Here is a 26,375-nt window from a genome sequence, read left to right as displayed (position 1 = left end):
GCCAGCATCACCCCAAAATTGCTATTCCATCTACCTCTGATAATGCATTGTTGCTGCTTTTCTGAGACCCAAGAAAGCAAAGTCTCACTTGTTGGAAATGAGGGGAATTACACTGATTATGTTGATACCTGGATCTCCTTTTCTTTTCAAGAATCCATTGCCTGTTGCATTGGCAGTAAATCTGGACTGTACTTTCTCTCCAGTATTGGCTTTGTTTTTATATATTTTGTAGATGGGGCAGTAGAAGGGAATTACCAAACCCATGGATGTTTTTTCAGGGTTTGTGTGGTGGAGACAACAGTCCTGGGAAAGGATACAAATGAATTCTCAAAGTCAGTGTCATATTCGAGCAGCCATGGTCTTGTCTGGTGGTGCAAAGGAGAACCTGAGTCCTCCCCAGTGGTGTCTTCATCTCAAGGCAGCCTCACCAAGGGTGAGCCAGCAAACGGTTCTGGATGCACCGAGATGTGATCAATTCAAAGAAAAAAACACCAGGCATGCTTTTTTGGAGTATGAAAAAGTTTTGCTTAGTTTTAAAAAGTTGAATCATATTTCTTTTTAGGGATTTTTGGATTCTGGTACCATGTGGAAGTCCCACAGCTGATCTGCTTTGCTCTCAAGATGTAGTAGACAGGGTTTAATATATAGCAGCAACAAAATCTAGCATGGCCAAGAGTTTATTTGCTCATCTAAATAATAAACAGTGGAAGAAGTCTCTGTCTCTGGGAAGCAATTGAACCATCAGGATTTCTGTCCAACCAATATTCTACTAAAATATCCCATCAGCATTTAAATTGGAGAATGCTGGCTACTAGAGGAAATGTTGTTATATTAATATACATAAGTGTAGAGTTAGTTATCCGCTCATGTTGGCCACTAATAATCCCTCTGCTGCTGGCTCTCTGCAACGATGAGCTATGGGATGTCTTTCCAATGCAAACCGCCACCCATCAGCAACTGTGCTGGTACCTGACCCACCATTTTGGGTCCTCTCCAAAGAATTGGAAGCTCATGGGCACTGACAAATAAAGTGTCTTGGTTTTACTGCGCTTTTGCGGATTTCACTGATTCTGTCTGAGAAATGGAAAACTATTCAAGTCCACCTTGTTCTGTGAGTCTCAGGCTGCACTGATGCTCTCATGGATGGGAAGGGAGGCACCTTTGCCAGTCTCATTTCCCTGGTGACTCTAGCAAGGTGGGATGACATGTCAGGAATGTGATATAATGTCATGGGGGATGGCTGAAGATGTGTGCATGTTGTAACGGAAAAAGTCAGCTAATTAGTTTCACATTCAGGCTCCTAAAACAAGCTGCGGAGAGTGGATGGGGCATAAGCAGCCTCTGCACAGACTAACCTGAAGGTTCACACTGGCCGAGACCAAGTGCAGCCCAGGGAGGGCAGCTTGGTTCACTCTGAGCACATGGGGGTTTCAGAGCCATGCCCTGGGGCCACCAGGGCAATCAGTGGGATGAGGGGTCCTTCTGGGCCACGGGCTTGTGTTATTGACTGCAGGCATCTTCTAGAACAAATACTTAAAATAAACATGCCTCCCACGTCTGCTGAACTCCAAAGGCGGCTATAAATTCTATTCCTGAAGTCTGCTGGAACCCGAGCATCATTTGAAGCTGATTCAAAGTCTGCTGAAATTACTATGAGCCTTGTCCTGGTTTCCCTCTAAGCAACACACAATTTCTACAGGCTTGTAATCTGGCTTCTTCTGTATAACTTGGCTTCACACATGGAGATTTCTAAAGCACAGGAAAAGCAAAATACCAAGCAAATGGGAGTAGCAGAAAAAGCCTTTTCCAAATGCAAACATCAACCAGTCAATCCAGTGTCTGGCATCAGCCAAATATGTGAAGTTGATAAATATTGTAATGGGTTTGTTCCTGCTGCGGAATAAAGTCTAACCTCAGTTGTCTAAGGCTGATTATAAAAGCAGAGGAGCTGGACACGGGTCAGTTTGCACTGTCATTTCAACCTGGACTCACCTATGGACTGGAATGGGTTGTGATTCAAAGTGGCATCCAGTTCTAGTGACCTCATTGTGATGTTCAGTTTATTTAACCCAGTTTAGCCAGTCTCCGAAACACACACAGTTTATTAGAGCTGTTTTGTTATACCTCAAGCTGCAAGCAATTAGCATAACTTCACAGAGAAGCCAGCCGACCAAGTCCCAAAACTCTCTATACCATGTAAACCACACACCAAGTTTTAGACAATCAGATGACTCAGACTTTGCAAGACCAAGCAGTCAGAAAGGATTGCACAAGTCAAGTAGGGTTAACTAGTGCTACTGTAGTTTAAAACCCATGACGATTGCCCATTTTCCACAGGTTAGGTGTCTTTAGAAGTCCTCTCCTCCGGGTAAGTTATAAATTACTCTTGCGCAGACACAGGGATAGCCTGAGGATGCAGCACAGCTAAGACTGGCTGTACTTGCGATTATAAAGCTCAAGGAAAGGGGATATAGCAGAGTGACCCTTATTTTGCATTCACTTCTTCCCTTGTGCTCTGTGGGAAGGAGAGTTTGGGTCTGTGTTCAGCCATGGGAGACCCACCACCATCCTCAAAACCTGAGTTTCTCCTCCCAGACCTCCCCTGCCCCTGGTGTCTCCTCTGTCCCACCACCTTTGATAGGACCCGAAGCGGTTGGCAGGAACAGGACGGGACCCTGTGTGACTCCCAGGGTGGTTTGCCCTCTGCAGAACCAGAGTTTTAGGGTCTGGCCTGGTAACCCTACCTGATAAACGGCTCTGGAAATGCACCATGGCTTCAGCATGAGCTGCAGGACCCTCAGGTTTCCAAAGCGGCAAGTCCTCAGAGCCCGGGACGTCAGGCTCCACACCAGGCTGTCCCAGCTGTAGAGCAGATCCTCAAAGCCAAAGAGCACAGCAGCCATGCCAGCTCCCCGTGTGAAACACCCCGGACTCCCTGCTCGGAGGCAATCAGCTAATCCCAAGGCGCCTTATGAACTGCAAGGTTAAAAAGTCACTGCAATTTCCATCAAAGAAGAGGGAGGAAAAGAAAGGAAGAAAAAAAAAAAACAAACAAAACCAAACCACCAAACCAAACCCGACAACAAAAACCAGCAGCCAAAATAAACTGTTTAGGGATGTGTCTTTCTCCCTTCGCACACGCCCTTCAGGATGTGGTTTCTCCCTCCGTCTATCTTCTCAAAACGAGTTCTGCTGCACCCAGGGATGAGAAGGGAAGAGGTAAAAATACCTCTCCCGAGTTAGGAAGGCAATCGCACATCCCTCACAAAGGGCTTCTTGGTTACACTGCATCACTCCCAGCTCTCTGCTGCAGAACCAAGAAGCAAACTCAGATCCAAAGTCATCACTCTGCGAGCTCAGTCCTGGGACTCCATCCAGAGGGAGGAAAAAAGCTGCTCACTCTCCCTCTGCCAACATTCCCAAGACATTCCAGTATTGGGCTTAACTCTTTCAAACACTCCCAAAGAACAGCTGAGAAGACAGCTTTGCCACATGCAATATTTCATCTTTTTGTTTTGTTGACTAGCCATTGTGTAATTACACATGTGTTTTGGACTCAGAAGGGGACTTAATCTTTATATGAGACTTATGCAACAGTCTGCAAAGCACCTTATTTACCTAAGGGTTGATATCTTGTAAAGTTGCATGGATTAACCAATGCTTATTTAAAATTAGTCTGATTCAGCTGGTGTGGACATATTTTTAACTCTTGGTGAGCTTGCATTCTTAAGGGTGGGTCTCATCTGAACAAGCTCAGGAGAATGCAATACAGTTGTCTCCATCTGAGCTGGATGCCAAACACCCTCTTTAGTCTATGGATGTGAAGATTCACTTCTGGCATCCTTTCCTAAAATAGGTGTTGAGAAGAGATGAGTTCCCTGCCCATTTTCCCCCAGGAGCAACTTGTCTGGGTGGAGACTTCAATGCTGTCAACATTTATGATGAGGTTTGCTGAGGAAACTGGTCCGGTGAGGGTAAAAATACATTATCAACACAAGAGTTTTGTAGTTTCAGTTAAACCACCATGAAATCCATGCAGTTAAATATCAACAGCTTACCCATGAGTGCTCCTTCTACCTATGGTTTAATAACCAGGTGGGGAAACTGATGTGGAAGTATTTTTACCGAAGGCACAGAGCAAACAAGCACCCTTGGAGACAGCTGCCCGTCAGTGCTGTTTCTCACTGATTTCATTCTCCCTTCGTAGGAATGTGCACAAAAAAGCAGTGGGACTTGAAGGGAGCAGATGGGAGTCAGCTGGGGAGTGCCTGCATGGAAGCTTTTCCATGGAGGCACATTTTAGAGGGGTAGACAGGACAGCTCCACTTGGAGCTGAAATCATGAAGGACTTACAAGCACCGAGTCCCTAAATCTGATGGTTTAGCAGAACTGAGAACCCACCATTTCCCTAAACCCTTGATGTCTTCTCTGATTTAACTCCCTGGATGAGCAAGGAGCAGGGATATTAATTGCTGGTTGGTTTTCTGCAGGTCTGTCCCATCCTGACACCATTCATATTTTGATATTTGAGGACTGGAGGGCACAACGTGAGCAGTACGTCACAATAATGGCACAAGGATGCTCATCAGCTCATTGACAGGGTAGGTGGAGGGCCAGGAAAATACAGCTGCAAAATTCATGTTCTCAGCCTAATTGCTTCTTCAGGACATCATTTTTTAGAGTGGTGTAATAAAATATGGTAATAAAATCATAATAATACTTCCTTCAAAGTTGTTAGAAGCTATTCATTCTGCAAAGCGTAATTTTCTTTCCTCCTCTCTCTTGCCCTGCCTGTTTGCTTAGTGTCCAGCCTTTGCTGCTAGTTTCCCTATGCTCATCATCTCTTGGTGATTTTTTTGCCTGCCTATACACTAGGTAACACGCTGCAGTGATATTGACAAGGGACCAGGAACATCTCCATTATAAAGCCTCATTTATAGGAAAGGGGTTTTTTTTTATTTAACTTGACTAGACAATATTTGCTCCGGGCTAAAGCCTGGCGTATAAGATCTCTGCCTGGGAGCACGAGAGAGGAAAAGAAAGAAATGTGTTTGATAAAGGAAAACAGAGGGGGGAAAAGAAACCATAGCAAGTGATTGCTGTGGGATGTGACCTAACCCCTTTGGTATTCTGCAAAGGGGGAAGGAGGGGAAATGGAGGATATGCCACAGTTTTAAAATTAGCTACTCCACATGTGCATCTAGTCTTTCCGTATGGTCTAAAGGAGACTTTTGGCCCCCCGTCCCAACTCGGTAATTACTCAACAGATGAAGGCAGCTCTGAAGGAGCCTGTTCACTTGGCTGATGACATAATCAGACTTTCTGAAAACAGTTCCCCTATGTATTTATTTAACTGATGAACTGGAGCAGTCTCCTTAGGAGTCACTTGAGTCTATAGGAGGCCCAGCGAGCATTTCAGTGTGTAGATTTACCTTCATGATTAGAGCAGATTGTTTGGTTTCCTGCAGAGGTTTTCCTGCTGATTAGACACATACTATTTTTTGAGGGGGTAAAAACTGCCTGAACAGAGGTTACGCATCCCACCTCACAGCTTCTGAGGGAATTGCAACTGTGGATGTTTCTCAGGCAAAGACAGACCATCCCCTCCAGAGCCAATGCATCCACTGCCAAGGGTGCTCTTTTCCAGGGAGACACCACAGAAGGTGCTCCCACTTATCCAAAAAGGTCAGAAGAGGTTATTGCTACAAGGAATGTCAGAAGGGAGGAAAAAAAATTACTGAGAATCTGCAACTTGGTTTTTCTGCTGGAGTACACTTGGAGTCATTTCTGCAAAACCATCTTACGTTTCTATAAAACACATGAACCTCACCCTCACTAAGGTCAATTAGGAAAAAAAGCGCCCTTTGCACCCTATATAGATCTATAGACATTTGCAGGTCTTTTCAAAACAACCTCCCTGATTATGCGCTGATTATTTCCCACTGTTTCTGAGAAAATGTCAGGCAAAACATTTACTATGAAACCTCCCACGTTTTACTGACAGTCCAAAGGCTGTTACTAGGGCATAAAAATAGCTCCTTACTTCCCATGAAAAAAAAAGAAAAAACCCAAAACCCTGTGGGCTGCTGTGTTGTTTCATGGGGCTGTCACAGAGGCTTGAAGGCTGGGGGTGGACTTCCCAACCCAACCCCAGAAGACAGCTCCTCCTCACTGCAGACCCTGCAAATCACTGCCACGCACTGATGTAGGTAGATGCCTGCACTGGGAGCTTGAGGGACGGGTTTGTGTTTTGCCTTCAGGCAGATTGTATATTTTGGCCTGGGAACGAGGCGTTCAGCACCTTCTTCCAGTGAGCTCTCAAGTAAATCTCCAGCCACAACTTTCCGATGGGTGTGGATGGATTTGGGTGTGTTGAAAGACAGACGTGCGGGGTGGGGGGCAGTTTCCTTTGAGCTTGCTGTAGACAAACTAGAAACATCCTGCTTGTGCTCAACATATGGCCCCAGTGGTCCCTGCAACTCCAGCCCAGTGTGGTCTTTTAGGTCTTATTTCAAATCCATTACCCTTTTTGATCTTTATTTCTCTATGGTGTTAAGAGGATTAATGTTGTTAGATCTGCATGTCTAAAACTCCCTTTCATGTTTCAGCTTCACACTTTCTTATGCTGGAGAGGTGACCTCCCTCCTGTACTGCACTGAACCACAAACTGCCAAGATTTCCAAATGGATGTCAGTCACAAAATCCATTTGAGAACCTAAGACTCTGAGTGCCCTATTCCCACCCCAACCAGGGTGATTTCATCCTTCATGCTGACCCATTTGGGTTTCTTTGTCTTTTCCCTGACAAGTGACCCCGCTGCCACCCCATAGAGGGTTTCTACACATCCAGTGGGAGCTTCCCAGACTGATGGATACTATTGGCTTTATTTCTTTTACCTTTGCCAGGTTCTGCACTTTGTTCATATAAGGAAATGTTTGAGGGAAAGGTTTTAAAAGGATCTGGAAGTGGCATTTTGAGTTGAAGAAGCAAATCCTCAGACTTTGAGGGCTATATTATACAACATATATGTTCTAGGCAAAGAAAACTCAGCTGGATATAAAAAGAGTTAAAGTATGGGTGTCCATATTGAGTCTGCTGAGAGCTTTGTTCAACTAAGGGTCTGCTGACCCTGTAATCATCTTGGATTGCTAAAAGATCATGACCTCGGTCTGTATGGGCCATGAGACCAGGACAATGATCATGCCTGAACCTTTGCAGACTTGTAGAGAAGGCACCAACACCCCCTAGCTCACCTCTCTGGAGTGTAGGCCAACAAGCTGTATTTGGAAGTAACTCTCCAAAAATCTGCTGCCCCATGCAAATATGATGGCAGTGCCTGCACCACTTCAGTTACCTTCTCACCCATCACAGATATAAACAGCCTGCACTCCTCACCCCCTGGTCTGCCACCACTGACAGTCCTACAACCCCCCTGCAGAGAAAATTCAAGAAACTGAAGACTTCTCTGCTGGTTACATTTTAGGATGAACATCACAAGTCAGAAATCCTGGCCAATTTCATCAAGATGTTCTCACAAGTCCATATGGCCTAAAATGTTCCATAATGAAATGAACTGCTGCTTCACAGTAATAATTGAAAGAAAATTTACTATTCCAGTCATCCACCTTGATCATAACATTTCTAAAGCTCTTTGAAAATGTAAAGTGCTCTGGTAGTGGTATTATTGTTACGTGAACAGCAGCTCCTTCTGTGTAAGGCTGTACGTGTCCTCACTTCAGAGAGGTTTTTATTGACTGACACAGGAGAGAGTATGGCATATCCTCAAATCATACGCATTTCATTTCCTAAAGTAAACTGTGTTAGCGATTTAACAAGGTTTAAAAGTAGGTGAATCCTATAAAGCTGGGCTTGTACTTGCCCCTAATATTCCACCAGCTAAAGAGATTTTCACTTCTACTACGCAGAAACGTGAAAGAGATTGTGCAGAGATTTGCTATTCAATCCTCTTTCCCCACGAACAGTGTGGTGAATGAGTCTGCAGGAAGGGATGTAGGTCAGGAAAACGTATGAAGTAAATAGTGCAGAACAGCCACGGAAAGTGAATGGCAAGATCTTAAATACGATTATTCACTTTGGAAACCCAAGCTTATGATTAACTGTGATCCTACTGGGGACTGTAACGTCCTGTGACCATTGTGTCCAATCAAAGCAGCATGCCCTTGCACGTGCCCATCACCACAAGGTTTATCTTCACTCTGCTCTCTGGTATTGTGTGCAGAAATGCTCGAGAGAATTATTTTTGGTCAGAAGAAACAGAAAAAAACCCCACAGCCTGCTTAGGAGGCAGGCATGAACAGGGAAAAATGTAAAGCTCATCCAGCAGCCGAGCTGTTTTCCTTCTGTGTTATTCACCTTGTCTAAAATAGCCTCTGGCAAAGTTCAAGGGTGAAACAATACGAACCTCAGACAAACCTGTGTTTGTGCCCATTAGGTGGACACTAAGTTTCAGACTGAGGATTGAACACACCTGAGCGTTCACAGGAGTCATGCACTTGTTCAGTTGTTACACTTTTCCTCCTTCAAGTTTTACTTATTCCTTTACTGGCTGGAGCAAGTGTTTCCCTTTATGAGAGGTTCCTCAGTACCCCTGTGCCCACATAATTTTAAATTATACATTTAGCTTGTGCTTTCCACCCCTTATCAGAAGATGATGGCCACATCGTCAAAATGGCCTTGGCTGTGGGCTGTAGTTTGGAGGACGCATTGCTTCACATTGCAGGTGTCTCCAAACTGGAACTGTTTGCTTGGAGACAGGGCAAATCTGGTGGCTCATAAAAAGCCAGTCTGCAGTCTTGCCCTATGGCAAGATAGATAATTTAATGAAGGGCAGCCTTACTGCCTATGCAAAACAAGCCTACATACAGCACAAATGGCCCATTTCAGCAGAACATTTTCTTACAGCTTATCCTGCAGATGTATTTCAGTCAGTCTGATTCAGACCCAGTGGTAACACTCACTGCATTCAATGACTAATACAAAGTCCTTTCTGTTCACAGAGAAGAGCTGAACGTTTCATTAAAAAGGAGGAGGGCAAAGGGAACATATTTTAGAAAATCAATGGTCCAGATTTCTCATGTTTGATCTTGCTCAGGAGTTGGAAAGCCTGTTACTGCCTAAGTTAAAGCCCATATATTTAATTTATTCTGAAGATCCATATGATCATTACAAATAAATACTTGATGGTTAGGATGCAGTTGACACTGGACAGAGAGAAAAGATATAAACAGGTCAAATATGACATTCAGAGTAGAAGTGAGGAGGGATCTGGTCCTATTCCAGAAAAGTCATCAGTTTCCAGAGCAACATTAGACGAGTCACATAAGTTTATGGGTCTCCATTTCCTCAGTAGATTAATTCATTGACATTTGTCAGGTGCTATGAAATCTCAAGGGAGCTGTTTTACATTAAAAAGTAAATATGTGTTCAGCCTGCTAGAGAGCCAACTGGTTACATTCCACAAGAGTTATGCAGTAAAAAGCAGAAATACTTAAAATATCTTGGATCGATAATGTACCCTCTGTCTTGAAAGCTTCTACACTGATTATCAAAATGTTCCCTGAGGTGAAGACTGGCTTTATATATATATACACGTTGCCTGTGGGAGTAGCATTGTATACATCCAGGGGGTGTTAAATACATGTAGGGAAGGTGCTGTGGAGGAAGGAGATGGCTCTGTTTGCTCTGGGGTGCAGAGGTCCCGGAGTGAGCCATGCCGAGCTGTTAACACCACAAAATGCAGTGCATGCAGACACTTGCACACGCATTCATGGCATGTGCACTGGAGTTGACTCACATGGGGCGGTTTGGCTGTTTCTGTTGCCACAGCACAATTAATTTGCAGATGGGAAATTTAGGAGTCAACATAGCGGGATTACTGTACTGCAACGGATCTTCACGCTGAGAACATCTCCCCAGCTGGGACCAGTTAGACCTTCTCAGTAGAGCATAAGAGTTGACCTCTACCCTGTTTGCTCCCGAAACACAGACCCCTGTGGCTCGTGCTAATGGAAAATCTCCATTTGCATTGTAGGATAGCGCTGGATCCATGCCATCTACAGTGATAATGCATGCACAGTTGACAGAAGATGATAACTTGCTCTTCTGTTGCTACTCAGCTCAAAACCCTGTACAAACATCAGCCTCTATTGCCTCACGATGCATGGAGAGATTTGTATTACTGAGCTACTACCAGAGCTGTGGATAAACAGGGACAAGAGGACTTAAGTGCCTGTGTGGGACAGCCAGTCAGAGGCTGGCAGTCCTGGCTTTCCCTTTCTCTGGCTGTTTTCTATCGCTACTATTACACCCACATACCCACCAGCATATCCAGACGGGGTGCTGAGTTTCAGGAGGTAAAAATAGTAGCCCAGACTCTATCTGCAGAGGTGGAGAGCAGTTAATCAGACTCCCCCATGCTCTGCCTTCCAACCTGATGATTTGCATTGCGGAATCCAAACTTACTGTCTAGCTTGTTTGCTCATACCTCCTGAAAAGAGGAGAAATGGATTGAAAGCTGCCGAATCGAAACAGCAAGTTAGTCACTTCATTGTGTCTATGGACAGCAGTCTGAAGCTGTTCAGAAGTTAAAACAAAGAGGATTTACGCTTTTGATTTAGAAATTTATGACTCATTCCCATTTTGGCTGCTAGAAGTGGCTGTCATTTCCCCTGCCCCTAAAACATCCATACCATAAAAAAATAAAACCCATAAGCTCTTTGCTGTCCTTATCTTGATGCACAAAGAATTCAAATGTTCACTGTTGCTATCTGGAGCTTGACTTCCTGTTATTAAGAAGGACATCCTAGTATTTAGCAACATGAGATTTTTATTTTTTTTCCCCTTCTTCAAGCCAGGCAGAATGTCTAATGATTCTGGGGTTTGTTTCCTGCTTGTAATTAAGTAGGTCACAGCTGCAAAGCAAGAGAACAAGAAAATATTCAGATCACACAAAGCCAAGAACTATTAAATCATTTGCAGCTGAAGGATATGGCAGATTTTATTTTTTTAAAAAGAATTCTCAAGTCTAGGGAAAACAAATATAGGAACTTTTAAAAGAATGATGAACTTGGAAGTTCTGCCCAAGCACCACAGTAGCTCGGAAAAAAACAGTGATCAAAACCCAGCTAATGTTGTTCACAAGTTGAATAGCTTTATGTGGTTGGAATAAACTCACTTCTTCATTGCTTAGGGCCATATATTCTGTCCATGTGATTCTCTTGGAACCACAAGCAAGATTGCCCTTATTTCTTCTGGGCAGTTCCCACCAGGCCTTCCATGTCAGCCTGAAATGCCAGGCTGTGCCCTCTCCTGTAGGTCCCACACCCCCCCGCTGTGTGATTCCAGATGCAACTCAGTCACAGCACAATCTATACCCAGACATGAAGCTCCCACAGGGCTGAAGGCCTTTTGATCTGCACTCAGGGCTGGTGTCCTGATTTGGCCCCCTACTCCATCGCTGTTTAGGACGGCGAGCTGTTCTTGGTCCCTCTGGGACTGCCTTCACCCCGCAGACAAGTATTGGCAGTGTGTGGTCCATTGCCTTAATGAGCCATGAACACGTGCGCTGAAGCCCAAACTCTGAGGGGCCCCGACAGGAGGGGTAGGAGCTGGGGTTCAGCCTCATCACAGACAGGCATTAACTGACAAAGCCAAAGCCAGGAAAAACTTCCTTCGTAGAGCTGAAGTGTCAGTCTGTGTGAACTAGGCACTTCAAGACGACTGTTGATCCTGAGTGACCTCATTTGGGTTATTGCAGGATTCCGGAGGAGCATAAAGGAGTGCACAATTCCATCGTGGTGCTTTTGCCTAGGATTTGGTATAAACACTCCTCCAAGCCACTGCCCAGACAAAAAGAGGGGCCAGAGAGCAACAACCCCACCACCCTCACCTTCCCAGTGCCTGGGACCACTCTGATCCATCATGAAAAGGAGATGAAACAGGGCACTCAGCTGTGGAACAGCTCCATTAAGTGGCTGCCTTGGTCTAAAGAGCAGTGGAGACATGTCCCAAATGTATCGTAGCTATAACAAAAATAGGGGTCTTATTCTGTGTCGTGAGAGAAATGGTGTTTGGAAAGATTTATGTCTGAAGCCCACCAAAATCAACACCGTACAGGGCAATGGTCCAGTCAGACAAGAATCATTGCCTTGGTAGGGAACACCCTCTGTGAATCTGTTTGATTTCAAAATAGGGTGTTTGGTTTTGTCAGAAGAGTGATTAAGATATGGGCAGAATAGCAAGAATGAAAGCATATTTCTGCTTCTATAAAAACATGATCAGGAGAGACATAAATCTCAGCAATTATAAATCGGTGATGACCTCATGTTTACTCAAGCTCTGACTGGGAAACTGTCATGGGAAAGAAAAGCCCATGTAGGTGGTAGGCTCTGTCCCTGTCTGACCAGACGTGGTCAGTTCATTCCAGGATAAGAGAACGTGGACCTTTTCATGCTGGTATTTCTTGGCTTCGCAAGCTAGGAACTGGGAGGGAAAGATGGTCAGTGCATCCCCGATGGGCAGTCATTACAAAACACAAACAATGGAGGGTTTCTCAGAGGCTGGTGCCTGGGGAATTTGAGGTCAGTCCTACAGTCTCTCCTTGCAAAGAGCTGACCTCATGGGAGAGGGACTATGTGCAAGAGCATGGTGGTACATATCCTGGGCTGCAGAAGATGTATGATCCATCTTCAAGCGATTTAGGGTATCTGGATTTGTGGATTTCCACTTGGAATTTCTCTAACAGGTGCTGATTTTCAGAAACGATTTGGACCCTTCCCTCTAAAATGGAGTTCTTCACCTTGAACTCCTAGGGAAGGGAAGTGCTGATTTCAGAGAAAACACCAGTGCTGGGGTCTATAAGGGATGTTCAGAAACTTCACAGCATCTCTTCCCTGTCCATGGAAACATTCATGCTGCCTACACCCTTGTCCTGAATCTTTCAGCAATTTCACTTCCAGCCTAGGGTAGAATAACAGCATCCATGCATTAGTATAGAACAAAGCTCAGGAATGAGAAGTTTTCAGAATGCTGCTGCAACCCAGGGTCTGGTCAGCACGGCACAGTCTGCTGTGACTGATTGTAAAGAAAAGGGGCTAGGTCATCTGCTGGCATCAGTCTGCTTATCTTTCTCCTGACACCATCCTCCAGAAGCTGGAGGTTGGCCCCAAGGCCACTTTAACCACTCTCTGGTGACTGATTGGATACATTGGAATGCTCTAACATAACTGTGCTTTTAAAAATCAACGTTCTCTGGTTTTATGACTCTTCTTGGCCAGGTTCCCACTTGCTGTAACTGAAGCAAACACTTTTTTGTCTGCAGGAAACTGCCACTATTGGTGCATTTGAAAGTTTACAGAAGGATACACGATACACATTACAGCAAAGTCCAGGATGAAAAAAGGAAGTTTTCCAACATTTCAGAGTGGAAATTATGAAAGTTAGAAAGCCTCCTCCCAGTCCCTGGTGTGGTTTGCAAGCACGGGTTGGGTGGAGAGAAGCTGGAGAGGGAGGAAGGGGATATGGATGTGTGATTCCAGCTAACAGGAGCCCTGAAGTTCGATCCTGCTTCAAACACACCCAGATTCACAGAGTGTCGGCAGTTTCACCTTGGCTTTTACCCTGAAAGCATCTTGGCTGCCAAGGGGGAACGACAGCACTGGCTGGGTCTTGCAAAAGTCTGGAAGGATCAGTGTCTGCAGAACCTTTGTAATATGTAAAGCCCAATGTATTATAGGGAATAATTTTAAATTGTGACCTAGGATTGGCAAGCTTCCCTCTTGCAATAGCCTATCCATCAAATTAGCCTTGACAGACTTTCTTGGATGGTATTTTCAAAAATTGGGAACTCCAGGCTCTGCCCTCAGGCAACAGTAACAGCTTTGAGCTCAGCTCTGAGGAAAAGAGAGCCTGTGAGGAAAGGAGAGCCTGTGAAACATTTGCAAGTTGCTTTTCTTGGTTTTCTGTGAAAATCTGGAACTTTAATGAGGATGAACTACCTGTAGGGTTTTAACCTTGCTCCTCCTCTTCCCCACTGTCTGCTGATAAATTAAGGTTGATTAAGGGAAGACTGAAAGACAGTAAGTCACTTGTTGCAGTCCTCATTCAGCTTCCTAAGATGCTCCAACGCATCACAGATAATATTACAACCCATGCAGGACGAGCCCTGTGCTTAGAGACGTACTGTGACTACTGAATGTACAGCAAAAGGATTAGTAAAAGCAAGATGTTTGAGAGCTTTTTTGGAGTGCTGTGGAGGAGGAAAAGGACGTTGGCATCCTCTTCACTGTAATTTCACATGGATCACATTGATCAAGGGAATGCACTGATTCTGTGCTCTTTCCCTGAGCATGTCACAGATCTTAGCATCTCTTTCAGATTCGGAAAATACGGGCATTTATTCAGAGAAACTGTTATGAAATACATATTTTTTTGAATATCAGATTATCTCTATCCTTCAATAAGAGAGGCATTTGGAGAGGGTGCAAACACAGGATCCAGCCCCTTTCCTATCAGCTGCCCTGTTCACTCAGGTGAGCTATCTGGCATTTTATACAGCCATCAGTCAGAAAGCTACACTGTACATTTTCAGTGATCTACTTCTGGTGACCTTAACTTCAGCCTGCAAGCACATAAATGTGGAAGACTAACCCAGATGGCCCTGGGGCTCTCTTTCAGAGTGGGTTCAGACATTCCATCAGAATTTCTCAACACACATATCTCCAAAAGAAACAGCGAGTACCATTAGCTCCCCAAAACAGATTCGAAGACAGAGGTTCCTAAAATTGAATGACTGCTTCTGCAAACATGGTATCAAGGACATAAAGAGGGGCCTGGAGCCCAGGATCCTGCTGCTTGGCACCTGCCCTGCATCTGGTGGAGTCATCTGTATGGTGGACAAGAGCATGCATTGCTGCCCTTGTGACACAAATTTTAGCTTTGCTGGGACTTAGATGATGAGCTAATAATCCAAAACAATAAGGAAGCAAAGCCTGCTGCATTTCTCTAACTCCCAAGAGAACATAGTCACCATGTTACCCAACAGTTTTCCAGCCTGATCTAGAGGAACAGCAGACCACCACCAGGGCTATGAAGGGCCACCAGAAGGATGGCACCACTGACACATTTCAGTAAAGCCAATGGTCACCACCTAATTTGATGTAAAATCAATAAACTGTATTGCAAGAGGCACACTTTTTGTTAGCATGCAGGTTGGCGCTGTGCTTGCAAGCCTTGACTAAAGGAACAACTACACAGAACCAACCCTTGCTCATCTGATCTTCCACACAGAAAAAGCTGTGAGAAGCACGCAGTAGCTCCAACATGAATGAGCTGGGTTGCTTTCCTGGCTGTAAATAGATTTATATCTTCCCTAAAGTGGGTTGCAGCCATATGTTTTGCACTGCACATGTGCCTCTAGAACCTCCCTCCAAGGACAGGCAATTTCTCCCCACAAGATCCACAATTCTTGGAGGTGGTAGTGCAGGGCTTCCCATGACAAACCCTGGGCTGATTCACAGGGCCATATGCAGAGCTAGAGAACACAGTCATGAGGTCAGACTGATGCTGTGGGGATGTTCACATCTGAGCTGGGCTAGCCTGGATGCCCCATCTGCATCTGGTTTCCAGAAGTAAGAATGCAGAGCAGACATGGCACTCTATGTTTATCTTCTCTAACTGGAAAGGCTTTTGTTCCCTCTACAGTTAATGGAAGATGGGTGTCAATACAGAGGGTAATTAATCCCATCCTAAATTGTCTTTGAAGATATTAGGATAAATTGTCAACAGAAGATACACATTAATCTCTTTTTGACTACTGAAGAGGCTTAAAAAGGTGGTAAAAATTATTAGTTTCATGACAAAATTATAAATGTAGGCTGCCTGAAGGTACAAGTGGAAGGCAGCTGACATGGGAAATACATGCTAGCAAGAACATAAACTCCTACCTTTAATCTTTCCTAAGTGAATTTCTCCAAAACACATCTTGTACCATCACTCATCTGTTGGGAGCTGGCAGACTAGAGCCTCCCTATGGCAGAAACTTTTGAGTTAAGGCTGATTTGGTTCACTCTGGCAGTGATTTCTATTCTTAACTAAAATGGTACTTGTTCTGCAAGTAGATCTCCAAAGGGCAGGTGCTTAGTGCATCAACACTAATTGCAGGTTATCGGTCCTTAGCTATGGAGTTTACCTCATCTATGATGATGCAAAATCTGGAGAGAAAATAGATACCCATGCTCTCATCCCACCAAGACTTGGTGGCTTTTATAGAGGTAACGCTGGAAACTAAAATGAATTTCAACCTCAGTTAAGAAATTTGCTCACTTATTTCAAAGTGTGCACAACCCTAATTATACCTTCTAAATATATTCCAGAAGTACAGCTGGATTGTAGAGTGTGTGCGGGTGACTAAATGGCATCATTTGCAGCCCATTATCTTTTCAAAAGCTTTTCATGTGGTATCTTTGGGAAGCGGAGACTAATTGCGCTCCTTGCCTGTGCAATTTGGAGAGTATGATACTTTGGTCCCAACAAGAAAAATGAAAGCATAAGAATCACTCATATCCATCTGCTGGTAGAATGAAAAGTCACCGTTTCTTTGAATCCATTAGAAATGAGGATAATATATACTTCACCAGGAAATAAGCTAAGCTCAGACAGAAAGTTTGACCAAAAATTTGGAAACATATTTGAAATCTAAATCCAACTTTCTGAATTTCTTGAATCAGCAAAATAGAAACCGTGCGGCTGCCTACAGAACAGATTTTCTTTTGGTCAGAACAACTTCTTTCATGATTTCTATCAGCTTGGTTAGGGGAGAATGTGGTGCTTGTGAGCTTCACTAAAGTCACTGCTGGTGTTTATCAGACATGTTGGTGCCTGGTCTGGACCAAAGATGTCTCAAGAATGAAAATTCAAAATCTCTACAAAAAGGCTAAGTTTGCTGCTCATCCAGTGGTTGGTTTTGTTTTGTTTTCCATACACTTACAGTATCCTGACCTGAATGGATGATAAGACTGATCAAGAAATTAAGAACTGGAAAAAGACATGTATTGTACATGTCTTGATGTCTGAAAATGCTGTTAGCTCAGGAAATTGTTGAAGAAACATTTAAGCAATCCCTTGTATGGCTCATGAATTGACAAAGTCAAGAGTCTTTCTATGTCTGGACTAAAACCCAGCTGAAGGCATGTTCAAGCCCTTCCAGGGATAAGTCCTGGCTAGAAGCTGAGTTAGGATGAGGTCTTCAGGGTGGGGCAGGTTGGAAGGTATTTCAAATACACAAGCAAGCACTTTGCATTATCTATCACTTGTTGACCTTGCAAGTCTCTCTATGAAAAAGCTCTTCCCCAGGAAGCTCCTTGTACGGGTGGTAAGTTCTTGCCTTTTGGGCTGTAGAGCACTACCTCAAGGCAAACTACTTGTGTGCTAAACCATCATAATTCCTGAGCACTGGGCTGATGGTGGGGGTATGATCCAGGCATGGTACTAGCTACCTGAGGAAGCCTTTTGAGCAGGCTTATTAGCTGGAAGACCAAAAGGGACCATGAGCTACAAGAGCCTTTCCACCACCTCCAAAGCTTTATAACTGGATTCATGTGATCCCCCAATTCCCTTCACCCGAATCCAAAACACTTGGCGCATTTCTGGCTCCCAGCCTCTGGCTCACCCTTGCTCTGTCCCCTGACCTACCCTTGCTGGACCAGGGTCTGGCCAAAACAAAAGCAATGAATGCCAAACTGTAATGAAAAAAGCTTTTCATTTTCTGATCAAAATAAGAATCTGAAGCACTGGAAATTTCACAGCAGAACTTCTGCTCATGAGGTCTCCAGGCCTTGAGAACTTCCAATAATTCAATTAAGCTTCAACTATTTGAAAGCCAATTTGAGCAGTATCCTGTCTCTGAACCCTGCAGAGTTCACCAGTCACTATCCATTAGCCTCTGCCATGCTCTAACCTCTCGCACTGTTAACCTGTATGCATTCTGGGGGGATAAAGTCTGGCACAGTTCCTGATCCGTTTCACAGGAAAGTCTGTTTTGATTTGTTACACCTTTTAGAAGTGTCACAAAATATTACAACTTCTAGACACCAAAGAGGGGGTGCCAAGCATTTATCTGTCTAGGTAGAGTTCAAATGAAACCAATTCCTCCAAAATACTTGTGAACAGGTCAGAAAAGATAAATCTCAGATGAAGCAGATAAAATTGATGTTTTGGCAGTCACAGGTGATTATATCAGATCATTATACAGGTGGCAGTTTTGCTACTTAAGCTTATCCTCTCTTTTGTCTTTTTTTGGGATAGAATCATTTGTCTGTAGGGCTGGTGAATAATTCATTGCAAATAAAGTGTGTTGCAAAATGCTGCTTTTTTTTTTTCTTTTTTTTTTTTTTTTCTTCAGTCCTCTAAGTTTGTATATTGGTTTCAACACCTTGCAACTTGAGTGACTTTCAGAAAAAAGCTAAGACCACAGGAGTTCCTTGCTTCAAGGTCTCTCTTCTCTCTTGTTCAACTTCTACTCTCAAATATCTACTGTTCTTTTGTTATCCACAGCATCTGAGTAACTCTGCTGTCACCTCAGCCTTCTATGAGATTGGTAGTGATGCTGTCAAGGTAAGAGGCCCATCCAAAAAATGTCACTGAGGATGCTAAGCAAAGGTCTGCAGGACCTGCATGCCACAGTAAGAGTTTGCAAGTATATGGCATGAACTGGAAAGATCAACTTCCCTTGAAGCACTCAGTCGTGGTGTCAGAGCAAGTTCTTGCAGCATCACTCACAGGGGCTTGCATCAGAGGGTTTAACAAATGAGGACCACTCCACCATGAATGCCACAAAGATCTGCCTTGTTCCGCCCTGTTAGACGCTACACTATAGCCCTCGGTGTGAGAGGTTTCTGACCACTTTGCTCTTGAATCCATGCTGGAAAAATTCTTAACAATAAATCAAACACTGAATTATGCTTTGTGTAGTAGAAAAAAAAATAAATCAATAACTCAGAGTAGTAAAAGTGCTTGTAGATTTCTACAGCAGCAAGACATACCCAAACTCTGTTGCTGAGTTTTCTTGAAGGCAACCTCCTCTCTTGCCAAAAGCAAAGGTCACCATAAGCTGCAGCATAGCGTGGGAAAACCTGCCTCAGACTTGGCCTGAACAGCAGAAAGACTGATTTTTTTTTTCATCCCTGGGTTCTCTCTTCTCAAGAGAAATTTATTTATAGGAGGAATGACGTTTCCTGCCGCATTCTTAACGTGCTTGAAGCCTGGGATAAGAACATGGGAGCTTTGTCTTCTGCCATCTGTTTTCTATGGCAATAAATATCCATTTACGGATTTATCTCTGCCTGGTGTGTTTTAAAGTCATGATATGAATGAGTGTTCATGGATATTCGTTCAGAGAGGAAGTGTCATAGGTAAATACCAGTCCCAGCTCTGCACCGGTGTAGATTTACACTTGTGTAATGGACAGTGGAGTTCTTGCTTGCAGCTCTGGCTGCATTTTTAATCTTAGTTTATCTTCTTCAGAGGCACAAGAAATAAAAAAGCAATCTAGTCTAAACTCCTGCTGAGCTGCAAGCAGCCACTGACACAATTGGGCCCAGGGCCTTTGATTTACCATAGCTGAGAGCTGGGACCTAAAGCTGGGGTCCAAACTTCAAGACCAATTTAAAATGGCTTTTCCAGCCGTATCTCTCCCAGCTTGTTTCTTACAGCACTTCGTTTAGTCTGGAGATGGCCTTCCTTTTTACACAGCATCTGTAGTACCATCCTTTGAGCCTTGAAGGCAGAAGAGAGGGCAGACTTTTTCTTTTTTAATACAAGAAAGCTGCATGTTTTTCTCTAGGCTTTCTAACTCAAAAAAACAATGCCTTGTGTTTGTGGTGAGAAACATTCCCGTGGCTGGAAAATAGCCAGTGAAGTCTTGAGAGGAGGAGTAAATATGTGTTCTTCTTTACCAGTGCCTTGCAACAACAGAAAGAGATCTCTGAATGGTGCGAGGCATTTGTTAGACATTAGTAGGACTCTATTCATCTTCCTCTCACACACATCCGCAGCACATGGATATAATAAAGATAGCTCGCAGGCATAAACTGTCTCACATTAATAATGCAAAGGGAGAAAAGACTACATATTTAACGTGCATATTTACTGGTGGGGAAGGAGACTCAGAGAAGTAAGATCTGGTGGGGAGGGCTCTGTGTTGGGAAATACTGTGTTAGAGAAGGGATACATGTCTCCTGGTGTGGGGGGAGGTCTTCTTCTGACCAAGGTGTCCCCGTATACACTGGCTAAAGGAGAGCTGGCTGGGGTTTATGGAGTTATTAATTCAGGCAAACATGAGTGTTCAGGGGACCACCTCTGCAACCCCTGAAGAGCATTTTGATTGCCTCTGCAGTGATCCCAAAGGGCAGGCAGAGGTGCCGTCCAGGATGGAGATGTCTCATAGACCTCAGGATTGACTTAGATGAACCCAACTCATCTCTCAGTCCTGATACTGCTTGCTGGTGTGCCCCATGGCACAAAGCTCACTTTTCTTTGGTGGTGTCTGTGCCATACTTACTAACGTTTAGCTCTTCTCTTTTTTATTTGGACTTGAAAAAGCCTTTGTAAAGCCATCTCTTCTACTGGGTGCATGCCACGCATTGCACAGATCTCACATCTCAGGCTTTACATGTGAAACTTGCTCTTTAGGGACCATATTTCAGGCTCTTTCACTGCTGCCGAGGGATTTTGTGAACTCTGAGCTTAGAAACACAGCTTCTGTGTGACTTCAGGACCCCGAGTGCAGGGGATCTGCCTGTCACATCTAGCTGGTGGGGGGCTCCAAGGAGAGAGAGCATGATGTGTGCTTCAACCAGGTTGACCACAACCTTATGGGCTAGGTGCCCAATGGAGCAGCTTCATGATCAGGCAGAGAGACTAATGACAAAGACAGAAATTTAGGACAAAAAAAAGCCAGTGGCAAAAACCATCCTACCAAATCTTCTGTCAAACCTTATAGCAAGGCTCCAGCATTTGCCTTACAAGAAGCCTAAACCACCTCAACCTTAGGTCAAGAAGTGGGAAGAAGAGAAATAAACTGTGGATGTGAGTGAAAATAAAACAACACAAACCCCCTGACAGTGGCCGGTCACTTGGGCTGCGTGTGGAGCTGTTAAGTGAGTACACACTGTCAAGCCCCCTGAAGCACTGGTCATCCTTATGCATCGATTTTTTCCTCCTATATAAATACTGACTTTCTCCAACACCTTCTGCCAGTATTTCCACGATCTCCCTTGCTTCCCACCATGTGGCCACCTCCTGGAAACACTTTGTGAGAGTACTGCTGTTTTATACACCTCTCCATTACATGGACTAATGCACACAGCAAACAAAGACTCGGGCAGCTGTTGCTTGGGTAGGTCAGTATGGATAGTGTTTTTCCAAAGGGAATGTGTGTGTGCATGGAGGAGAGTTGTCTCCCATTTTCCACACTGTTATATGACTTGTCTCTAGGCTCACTGATATCAGGTATGGTCTTCATGAAAGCATGAGCCTTTCCAGATGGGGAGGGACCCACTGTGGCCATGAGCAGTGGCAGATGGTGGCCCTCCAGCAGCTGAGAGCTTGTTCTGGTCAAAAAATCATCTGCCACCTTGTGGGAAAACACCTTCAAAGGAGACACCAGGCTCTCTGCCTTTCTACATTTCCAAGAGCAGCTGCAAAGCCACCAAATGCCAACCCACCTCCTGTGATCGGGGTCAACAACAGCAGTGCTTCTCCAGAGAGGGGAAACCTGACTGATGCTACAGTCGTGCTGGGCACTGTACAGGGGACAGAAATAAAACCCGTCCTCAAGGCTGATTAAGGCTGCAGGCAGGATTGCCTGGCCTGGGCCCCTCTCAGAACCAACATCTTGAACCACAAAGCCCAAATTTACCAGGAGGGACATTTCTGAACACGCTCCAAAGCAACAAACAACAATCAAACAATAGCAGACCAAAGCTGTGTGAATAATTGATTATCTTTGGTTTGCTTGACGGACTGGAAAGGCAAAGAAAATATGTTTCAGGTTGACACAAAGTAATTCCGCTTTCCCTTCTGCCAAATGGAGAAGGAAGAAAAACAAATGAAAGAAAGGCTTTGTATTTAACTGAAACAGTTTTCGAATTGCATTTAATTTTTGAGGGTTTTTTTCATATACCTTTTAAAAAAATAAGGCATTCGTCCAAATGAAATTATACTCTCTTTGAAAGAAAAATTGGAAAAAATACTTGGTTTGAAATGTCCAAAACCAGATTTTTTTTTTTTTTTGAGTGACACATGCAACAGACTCGAAGTAAACTCACCGGTGGCTTCAGCAGCCACAGAACTGCTTTGAAGCAAAATAGGTGCCTTGAGCAAAGGTTTTGCTCAGTTTTGCATGGAGCAACTCGGAGCTGCTTTGGGTTTGTAGAGCTTCTACACGTGCCATCACGTCACCAGCCATGGATCAGTGGGTGCAGCACCCCTCACCCACCCCTGGGGCACCCTGCCCAAACCCACTGTGGCTGGGAGCGTGCAGACGGTCCCCATTCCCTTGAGTTTAGCACCATTTCAGGGGATATCAGCAGTGACAAGCAGAGGATGCTCAAGGTGTTCCCCTCCCCTGGGGAGCCATGCCAACCCTGCAGGCTTCTGCAGAGGCAGCTCACCAGGCGAAGGCAGCCCAAAGCACGGGATGTGCGCTTGGTGTGTGCTCCGCAGGTTGGCATCACTCTCTGAGCTGAGAGCCACGTCCCAGCCACCGCCTCTTTGCCAGCCTGTCAGTCCTTCAAAGCGATGGGACTTCCCTCAATCCCCTGCATGCTTCCAGGAAATTAATGACAGAATTACAGCTTCCTCGAGAGCCCCTGCTATGTCTGCTGCAGCAAGAAAGCAACAGCATCGCCTTGGCTAGCCAGGGAGTGCCAGCCCCACAGTGCCTCACTGGCTGGCACTGACCAGAGGGTGTATCGTGCACGGTACAGCCCATATCGCACTGTGCAGCCACTGCTGTACATCTCAGCTGGGACAGACACTAGTGGGCATCTGCATCTATGCTCAGATATACAGAGCGCTTCACATCACCCCGAGCTTTCCGCTGGTATTCGTTATTTGACATTATACTTATTTACTCTCCACTGCTACAGCTCAGTGCTGCTGTATGCCATCACACTGTCTCAACCACTACTGATTATCAGAAATGATCCTTTTCAGAAATTATTACCTCCAAGTATTATCAGAGCACCTTTAACTAGCTTTAATTGCTGCATGTAATCTTGTTCCCGCTGGCTCTGATTTCTGCCCTAAATTATCACACATCCTCTGACTAGTATGAATTCCCATTTATGACCACACATGTCCCACCAATAGTAATTTCTACACACCATGGCATACACCAGTAGTAATTTCTACACACCATGACATAACCTCTATTAGCTCTGGCTACTAATGGGGCAGACAACTGCTATCAAATGGTACCCTCCTCATCCTCTGGGCATGCATTCAGGACAAAGAAATCATGGCTTACCCTTTCCACACTGCGTCTCCTCAGTGATCCATATGGTATTTTGAATAAAAGTCTTCGGGTCCTACCCGGAGTCACAGCTGTCTGTACTACCATAGTGCAGAGCTAACTCGTGTGTGTGTGTGCGTGTGTGTGAAAGAGAGTTCACAGCATAAACAGGCTTCCTTTGAAATAACTTACAGTCTCATCTAGATTTCCCAACTATCAAATAGCTGAGTGGGTTTTCACATCAGACCATATGAGTCAAGATGTGGCTTGTTTGAAAGAAGGAAGGGGGGGGGGGGGGGAGGAAAACCCAAGCCTTGTAACCTTAACAACATGCTTCAAGCAGCGTATCTTTAGCTTCCTTCTGTTTCTCGGTGTAGTTTGCTCAGCAGGATTGATATGCCACAGAGGTGGAAGAATTAAGCTTCTGGGGAGAATGTTCCAAAAATGTCAAGCTTGCTTCTTGTTGCTACAGATGGTAACCAGGTCAGTTGTCTAATCAAAGCTCTATCAGAGTTATTATACATTTTGCCATGTGACTGCAGACCCCTCTGGTTTGCTGTACAGTAGATCACATGTTCACCTTAAAAAGAATATCTGGTGTATCACCATCTGGTGCAGAGATTAATGTGAAATCCTACGTTCAGATATTGCTCTCTCCTAGATGTTAGAAAGCACATACCCAGAGCAGAGAGCTCAAACGGACCCTCTGGGCTGCTCAGCTGAACACAAGCACTCGCCGCTTCAGACTACGCGGTCTGTATGGCACAGTGCAGTGCACAGGTAAGTGCAAAGAGCAGACATCGCCACTCACACTCACGTCTGTACACGTATGTATCAGTGAAAGCCTGCTCAGTGTTGTCTACAGCTTCTATGTGTACTTATAAAAATTATTAATTATGTAGTTTTCACAAAGTCAGTCTCAATGTCTACTTTTTTTTTTTTTTTTCTCTTATAAAATCACCTTAGAGCCTAGTGGACAATGATATATTCTTTCTCTGGAAGAAAAGTTTGAAACTGTATTTGCACTTTAAATTGTACACAAGTGTTCTGGAAATGAGAAAATCACTTTCCCTTCCCACAGACTTTCTGCAATACCAGGAGTTGTTCCAAAACAGCCAGGTATGATTCTGTGCTTTTGTAAAAACGTGTTTTGGATGTTGTGTTCATTTCCATGTTCATTCAGCTACAGGTACTGGTCCAGATGCAGCTTCAAGTTAATGGGTGCAAGTGGGAGCTTCTCGATCCACAAACTCCTTAGTGGTATTTTGAATTTGCTTAGTAAAAAAGATGTTGGCCCCCACTCTTTTCCTTGGAGCAGCCTAGCTGGGAGAGCAAAATCTGCTGAGCTGTGGAGCCAATACCTTCCTCCATGTATTGTTCTCATTTTAATGCAAAACTAAAAATACTTTGTTTTGATCAAAGTCCAAAATCCAGAATGAAGGTGTTAAGGACATGCCATTAAAGCAACCGTTTAAAATAAAGAAGCAAAACTCTGTATCTGCTCAGCATATGCACATGCATTAAAACCACTCAAAGAAAAACCCAGCAGCTTGATGTGGGAAACTCTGAATATTAAAACAATCGGCCTTTGTTCATAATTAATTCCATATGTCTTTTGCCAAAGAGAGTGAGAGAGACAGGAAAAGATGGAAATATCTTAAGCATGACTGACTTATATAGGTTCTTTAAGTGGGATAGGTGCAGAGTTAGGGTCTTTGCTTCTTGCAGTGTTTTTTTTAAATGATTGTTAATGCCCCCCAGCTATCTCACAGTTTGCCTCCCTGTTTATTTAAGCACGAGGTGGTTGGCATTTCGCAGCTGCCCACGGGGAACCCTTGCCTGCATCACAGAGCCACTGGGGATCTACCGGTTGGAGAAAAGAGGGCAAAGGCGGCTGCAAATCTGCCACATTGGGACCTCTGCCTGGATAAAAACTGAGTAGTCATGTCTGACTCAGGACCTGGGGGTGAGTGCTTCATATGAGAGGAGAGTAGCAAAGATCTCCCTGCTCACCCAATCTGAAGCCCAGGGAGGGGGGCTCCTGTTCACGCCAGCCCCCTTTCTCAGATGCTCTCATTCCTGCAAGCAAGGTCTCCTGCAGGTCCAACTCCGAGAAAAACCAGCCTTGTAGATAGAACTTTATCCACTAGAGGGGACGAAGAGCTGTAACACACATCTCCACCCGTGTCTATAAGCAACCAAGCTCCAGGACCAGAGACACAGTCTAGTGGTACCAGCATGAAGCACCACATTTTCTCCCTAGGGGAAAGGAGACCTTTCCTTCAGTCATTTCCACAAACTACAAGTTCTTTACGTAGGTTTCTAGGTCTTGCAAATGAAATGCAAATCTGCATATTGCTCAAGGCAGCTGAATAATAATACAAATATTCTTCTTTGCAGGAAGCTTCTTGCACATGTGAAGTGTAGAAGAAATTAATCCATTTGCATGGAATTGGAGACAGTTCCAGCAAGGTCCCTGCATATCCCAATGGGCCTGGCTCCTCCCTCCCTCAGTGTGCTGCCCTCCAGGCACAACTCTACAGGTATCATCCACAGAAACCACACAAAACTGGAGACCTGAACCCCCTATGACACTTTCTTCTGTCTCATTCCTCATTTCCAAGGTGGTATGAACCCAGAGACAGGAAGCCAAGCCATAATCATCAGGACTGTGGAAACTATCTGGAAGGATGAGATGTCGGCTTTTTATTTTTAGAGTTGTTCAAGTAACATTGGTAGGCAAGGGTATAGAAGAGTCTATTAGGATTAGTTTGACAGATTACCTACAGGATAGGTGATGTGAAATATGCCCTCATGAGGGTATTTCTAGTTGTTCCCAGAGAAG

General features: G+C 44.4%; 1 protein-coding gene across 6 annotated transcripts in view; it reads right to left on the bottom strand.

The window, feature by feature from the left end:
- The window catches only part of FRMD4A (FERM domain containing 4A), a 377,723-nt gene that overhangs the window by 183,335 nt on the left and 168,013 nt on the right, over window positions 1-26,375 (bottom strand). For 2 of the 6 annotated variants that reach the window (XM_026841092.1, XM_026841090.1), the window contains exon 1: window positions 23,546-24,018. The exons of the other annotated variants lie outside the window; for them this stretch is intronic. In XM_026841092.1, coding sequence (XP_026696893.1) covers window positions 23,546-23,638 — 93 coding nt within the window. In that variant the 5' untranslated portion in view covers window positions 23,639-24,018. Of the gene's footprint in view, window positions 1-23,545; window positions 24,019-26,375 lie in introns of those variants that run through there. 6 annotated transcript variants of the gene reach the window in all.

Source organism: Athene cunicularia (assembly GCF_003259725.1).
Source record: "Athene cunicularia isolate RWA chromosome 1 unlocalized genomic scaffold, athCun1 chr1_part2, whole genome shotgun sequence".
Taxonomy (NCBI): Eukaryota; Metazoa; Chordata; class Aves; order Strigiformes; family Strigidae; genus Athene; species Athene cunicularia.
This window is presented reverse-complemented; position numbering and strand designations above follow the sequence as displayed.